The sequence below is a fragment of the Marasmius oreades genome, chromosome 10 (assembly GCF_018924745.1).
Source record: "Marasmius oreades isolate 03SP1 chromosome 10, whole genome shotgun sequence".
Lineage (NCBI taxonomy): Eukaryota > Fungi > Basidiomycota > Agaricomycetes > Agaricales > Marasmiaceae > Marasmius > Marasmius oreades.
Window position 1 is genome coordinate 427,667 of NC_057332.1, and position 6,502 is coordinate 434,168.

General features: G+C 42.0%; 1 protein-coding gene across 1 annotated transcript; it reads right to left on the reverse strand.

Annotated features, from left to right (window-relative positions):
- Window positions 1-455: 455 nt before the first annotated feature.
- Window positions 456-1,353, reverse strand: E1B28_002186 (uncharacterized protein; the record flags this gene model as incomplete). The annotated part of the gene is made up of 4 exons (XM_043159093.1): window positions 456-636; window positions 714-996; window positions 1,050-1,085; window positions 1,245-1,353. The coding sequence occupies 4 exons, from the start codon at window positions 1,351-1,353 to the stop codon at window positions 456-458; spliced, it is 609 nt and encodes a 202-aa protein (XP_043002691.1).
- Between the last annotated feature and the right edge of the window lie 5,149 nt (window positions 1,354-6,502).

Below are 6,502 nucleotides of genomic sequence, written 5' to 3' on the forward strand. Positions count from 1 at the left end.
CATCAATGACATACATCATTGACTCCAAGGTAGAAGTCACAGAAGGACAGGTTAAATTAGGGCCACCGGCACACGTCAAATTTGAATCGAACGGGTAGTAACCACATTCCAGCCTAGTTAACGGGTAACTACAGTAATCTACATATATTGGAAGCGGCGTTTAGGGTTTTGAATTGCCACTCAATACACGGCCTAGGCAGGTGCCAATGAGAGTTACAGAGTTCTTTCTTCCTTCGTGTGTCAGTACAGTAGTAGACGCAAATCTGGTTCATCTAAAGTTTATTTCCATTATGCCACCCATTGACACATGGATGGCAGTGAATCGGTGAATTCTGACAAAGAGTTCTGGTGACCAAGTCGAAGGCAAGTTAATGAAACAACAGTATCATTCGTTTGTGACAAATCGAGTACAGACGACTACACAGAACTATGGAAAAATGGGACTCGGCAAGAAATTATGGGAAAAGTTCACCTTCACTGGGCCCAAGGGTGAAATTGACTGTCTCTGCACCAGGGGCAACATTCACAAGCCCGGCCTGAAGCTTCTCCGCAAAGAGCACATGAGCTGTGACTGCAGAATCACAGTGTTGCATGGCTTGGCCATTCATGCCATGTGTGAGGGGGTTCATTTTGCTCCTGGTAAACAAAGAAAGCAAGTCAGTCATAAAGTAGACAACGTGAGGGAAAACTTACCATCCACAGACCCATCCTACCTGGCGACCAACCCAGATTGTGTACCAGCGGTCGCTGGAAGGTGGGAGAGCAACAACGCTCTGGCATCCTGGGCGGTGGTTGGTCTGGCACCACTCGTGGTTCGGACAACAGTGGAAGAGCTGGAAGACTGCCTGTTGTCAGTACTGGAGCTGGAGGGGCCAGTTGGACCTAAGAAAAAAACCAAACAATCCGTAAGGAGATGAAGATAGAGGGAAACTATGTAGTACATATGTTCAATGGCCCTGGTCCTTTCAATATACTGGTCAATCACAATGGGAATCCCTGGGAAACAAGCCTCAGATGAGGTGGCTTAGAGATAAAGAGAAACAATGTACTCTCGATGAATGTGGTGTCCATAAGCGATTGTAGGCCTAAGAAAACGGCCGTCAGAATTTGGAACTTCAGATTTGTATGAAAAATGTATGCTGCGTCATAACATCATTGATGATAGCGACCAGTTGCTCATGTCCAAGGGCAGCTATAGTAGCCTGTTAGTGGAAAAACATGTATGACAACTAAGGAATGCTCACCAAGTGAAGGGTCGCCAATGATTGAGCCACCGGTGTCATTTTCAAGATTGACAGCAGGGGCTGGGACATTGGTAGTGATGTTGGCGTTGGGATTCTCTTGAGAAGACATGGTGGTAGCTGTGAGGGAGAGGAACAAAGAGGGACAAGAATTCAAACAAAGTTTAAAGTATAAATACACACTGACGGCGTTTTGCAAACCATGCTGATTTGCCGTACTGGTTTTAAACCAAACATGTCTTTTCTTATTCCTTTATTCTGACTTTGCTTACAGTTTTCCCCGCTTCACTTACGATTGGCTGCGGCACTTCCCGGAGTTGTCGAGAGCACTTCTGCCACCGTTCTTGAGGAACAGACGGTCAAAGAGGAGGTTCAAGTTGAGGATGACGAAGAGGTTAACAACCCTATGGTTGTTGACACTCCAAGTCCTTCAGCTGATCCGCTTGGTTCTCCGCTCGAATGTAAGCAAATCTTTTCTTCCTTTATTCTATTTTCTGACCCAATTTGCAAAGAGTCGCTCTCAATCGGACTTTGCCAAGGTCTTTGGAGACCGAGACTTCTTGGCTTTATACAGGCCCAATATATATCTTTCTTTGCATATCTTGTAGACTACTTGTAGTCGGACTTCAGTATACAGTGGTAGAGTCACTTTAAAACTCTTTTGTATTCCTATCATCCTGCTGCCTTGAGGCATCAGTGCCTCTATCCATGCACCACCCAAGGCCAAGCAAGCGAAGGCACCTGGCAAATACAAGACCCTTCAACAAATGACTATCACCAAGAGCAAGAAAGTAAGTATCGACTTCGCGATATTCTTTTATTAATTTCTGCTATAGTCTGGGCCTAATGGAATTTCTGTCCCACCGGTCTCTAACCACAAGAGGGCTTGTTTGCTCACTCCCATTGTTGACACAACCGAGGAAACCCCTGGTACACCGCTAATCTTGTCAAGTTTTCTTTTCTATCTTTCTAACTTCAGCGAAGAACAACTTCGCGTCCACGAGGAGGGTCATGCTCGAGTCCTTCACGTTGCAGGGTTGTTGCCCTTCACCAACATGTCCAAATACAATCCTGAACAGCTCCTTTCCGTCGCCAACTTCTTGAGGACTGAGATCATCACCCTTCAGCACACCATTTTGCATGCTCATAGCCAGTACAAGTCTAGCCTTGCTCAGCTCGAAGAGATCAACAATCATCATCTTGGGAAGTTAGGTATTGACGATTCCATGGATACTGAGTCCATTGTAGAGGACCTCACCAACGAAGGCAAGGCTAAAGAGTCTGTAGCTTCCACTTCCAAGGGAGGATATGTTTCTGCCTAGATCTCTTCACAATATCCTTTCTTTCCTTTATAAAATACAAAACTTCCATACATTTAGTCGGACCATTTTGTACTTGTGTTAGTAGCGCTTGATGCGCCCATAAATCTGATCCATTTGTCGATCCAACTAAAACCGTTTGATTTCTCAGACTTCAGCGAAGTCTAATTGTTCTTCGTTTATTCATAAGTTGGGGACCCTATCAAAGATATAATCCTTTTCAGGTCCATAATCGACTTCTTCTTCTTCTACAAGCTGATCCAACTTGTCTTTCGACATATGAATAAGTTTGTCTATATTTTCTGGTAATTCAATGGGTTGATAGCGTGTAACATGTGGGAGCACTCTGAAAGCGCCATATTTTCCCCTTATGAGTGTACCATCCATCTCAGCCAAGATATATGATCCTCCCTTGGTTCTTCTTATGACTATGCATGGTCCAAAGTACCTTGGGAACATCTTTCTATCTAAGTTCTTTTCTATTTGAGTATTTCGAACTTGTACAAGCGTACCCGGTTTAAAATCATATGGCTTAATAGTATGCATATAATCTCGTTCGAATTTCCTCAAGTTCTTCCTTTTATTTTCTGTTATCCTTTCTACCATTTCTTGAACATGAGTATGGTGCTTAGCAAGCACTTGCGCACAAAACCCAATGAGTTCTTCTCTGGTCCACACTCTTTCTGGCGTTTTTACAAGCCAAGTAGCTTCTACAATATCAAGCGGCAATATAGGTTCTGCACCCAATACAAAGAAGTACGGTGAACATCCTAACGTTTTTCTAGTAGTTATTCTATCTGCCCACAAAATGTGCTTCAAGAAGTAATACCAGTGGTTCAAATTTCCACTTGTCGCTTTCGCTAAGGCCTGTCTCAGGTCAAAGTGTGCTCTTTCAATCTTTCCGTTGGCTTGTGAGTTGTATGGCGAAATTCGAATTCCACGAACACCATACTTATCACACAACCAGTTGGTTAGGGCAATCATCTGAGGAGTGTTATCTGTAACGATTTCCTCTGGTGTTCCCCACCTGCATAAGATATCATCAAAGAACCATTCCGCAAGTTGTCTTGTATTCTCACTAGCAATGGCCCTTGCTTCTGACCAATTTGATAAGGCGCAACATCCGTGGACGATGTTTTTGCAACCTCTACTAGCTGGTGTCATTTTAATGACATCAATATGAATCTTCTGAAATAGTGAAGGCATGTGTGTGAGGACAGGAGGGATCTTTAAGAGGTCCAATCTTCTATCCTGACAAGGCTGACATGATTTTACAAACCAATCAACATCTTCTTCGAAGTGTGGCCACCAAAAGCATTTTTCGATAAGCGCTTTAGTAGCAAACATTCCTTTATGTCCAAGGTTATCATGAGCTGCCATCAACATCCACATTCTCTTTTCCTTTGGTACAAACAACCAATGGTTACTTGAATCATCTAAGGGCTTACAGTATAATCTGCCTTCATCATCTAAGAAGAACTTTAAAGCTCTTCTTATAAAATTCATCTTTTCTGAGCTACTCATTTCTGATGTTACATCTGAGTTAGAGTCTCTCAACCAATGAATAATCTTTGGTATTTCTTCATCTTGTTTCAATCCTTCTGAACTTCGGTGAAGTTCATCATATGGATGGTCTCTTGACCAATCCGCATCAATATCTGGTGGAATAACTAACACTTCGTTAAGCGAAAAGCTATTCACTACTTTTCCTTTCTTGAAGAGCGCAGACTCGAAATAATATTTCCATAGTCTGTCTTCATCATGAACTTCAGGAAGTTCTTCTTCAAAATCCTCTACATCCTTTGCTAATCCAGAGGTATTAACCACCTCAGTCAAATATCCTGATCTAGGATCGATAGCATCTCTGAAAATTTCAAAGTCCAAAGGAGACTCAGTCTGTCCTTCTCCCATTCGAAATTTAACAGGTTTTCCATCATCCTCTACTAAGAAGTCTTCCCAGCCTTCTGGTCTCTCAGTAGATCCACCACCCAGAGGCGGTCTTGACAATCCATCTGGTCCATGAACCAGACCTTTAATATGTACTAAGGTAAATTTCCAAAGCCTTATTTCTTCTATCCAACGGTTGATACTAGCATTTGGGCCACTGCTGGGATTGTCCAACATTCCCTTAATGTAACTAGCATCAGTTTCAACCGTTAAATTCCTGCAACTGAAGGTCTGATATTTGGTAGCTCTAAGTGCCATCATCAAACCATACAGTTCTCTCTTTGGTTGGGAAAACCTAGCTTCCCTCTCATTGAGAGTAATTGAACCAAAATAATTGAAGAACTTCCTCTTAGGATTTTCTTCATCTACTTGATACAAATAAAATCCCACAGCATGCCATGAAGTATCCACTGCTAGTGTGATTCCACTTGGGTTCAGATAGTCAATTGGTCTAAGAGCAGGAGTGTTCTTAATACCTTCTTGTATTTTGCGAACTGCAACAATCTGTTCTTCACCAATGACAAATGGTACATTTGCCGCTGTCAATCTAGTCAACGGCCTAGTGATCTTTGCATAGTCTTTAATGAACATCCGCATCTGTCCAGCAGTGCCCAAGAAAGACTTGATATGCATTTTATTCTCAAAGTTAGCTGGGTCCCAAGACAGGATCACTTCTGCTAACTTTTCTACTGGTTTTTCTCCTTCATAGGACACTCTGTGCCCTACTACTAAACCCTCTGATACACACAAGTACGCTTTTGGTCCTGAAAAGGTCCCTCCAACATACTTCATGCGCTGAACTATCTGATTTACATTCTGAAAATGTTCCCATACAAATCTTCTTATTCCTTTATTTTCTGGGATGGTTTCAAATGAACCATCTGAAGTTTCATATCTTGTGGCTGGTCCTCTGATAGGAACATCATCAATATATGGTCTTGTTACATGAGGTATTTCATCTCTAAAGATATACGAAACATCTTCATGAAAGATAGGTACAGAATTAGTCCAACCCATTGGCAATTTAACCAATCAATAGGGACCAAAAGGAGTCTGGAATGTAGTATAGTCCCTAGACTTCTCATCTATTAACCTTTCATCATATCCAACCCAAATATCCAACATGCCTAAACATGCCCTTCCTGAAAAGCTAGAAGCGATTTCTGCAGTTCCAGGCAGAATACCTGAGTGTTGAATCATAACGCTATTCAAAGCCTCAAGACTATGAACTAAGCGAAGGCTTTTTCCATCTTTCTTTAAAACCATAAACCATCTGGACCGATAAGAGGAAGTAGTGGGTTTGTAAACACCAGCTGCTATCTTATCTTTCAAAATGTTACACACTTCTTCATAAATGCCAGGAGGTATAGGAATACTCCTTTCTACCCAAGGAGTATGAGGCAATACTGGAAACTTTACAGGAGGGAAGAAATCAGTTCTGAAATTTCCTCCTTCTTCTGCTGTCCAAGCAAAACCTTTCTCTTGAGTGAGCATAAAATGATGCAACAATTTTCTTTCTTCTGGCCACAAGAAATCTTCTGAATGATTCTTGTCTATGCCATCTTTTCTTTCCTTTGTATATCTTTCGCCTGGTGAATATTCAGGTGGATGTTTCGACAATTCAGGAAGTTCCACAAGCGGATCGCCTGTAATATTCCTTTGAACCCGAAATTCTTCCAGCATTGATGCAATTTGAGGTCTAACCTTCAAATGCACTGGTTTATACTTTCCATAGACTGAGACCTTTTCCGAATTTAAGTTAGGGACCGTTTTATCAACACCTTTTTCTTTAACTTCAACTTCGCTGGAGTCTTCGGAACTGTGAGAATTGGGATTTCCGCGGTCGAAGTCTATGTTATCTTGCCATACACTATATACGGCGTATCCTTTTTCTTCCTTTGATCTCTGAAAATCCTGGACTTTCTGAGATGCAATCTGATCTTCGAAATTAGCTGCATTAGCCAATATGAAAGCTTCCGCCAACTCTTCTTCTCT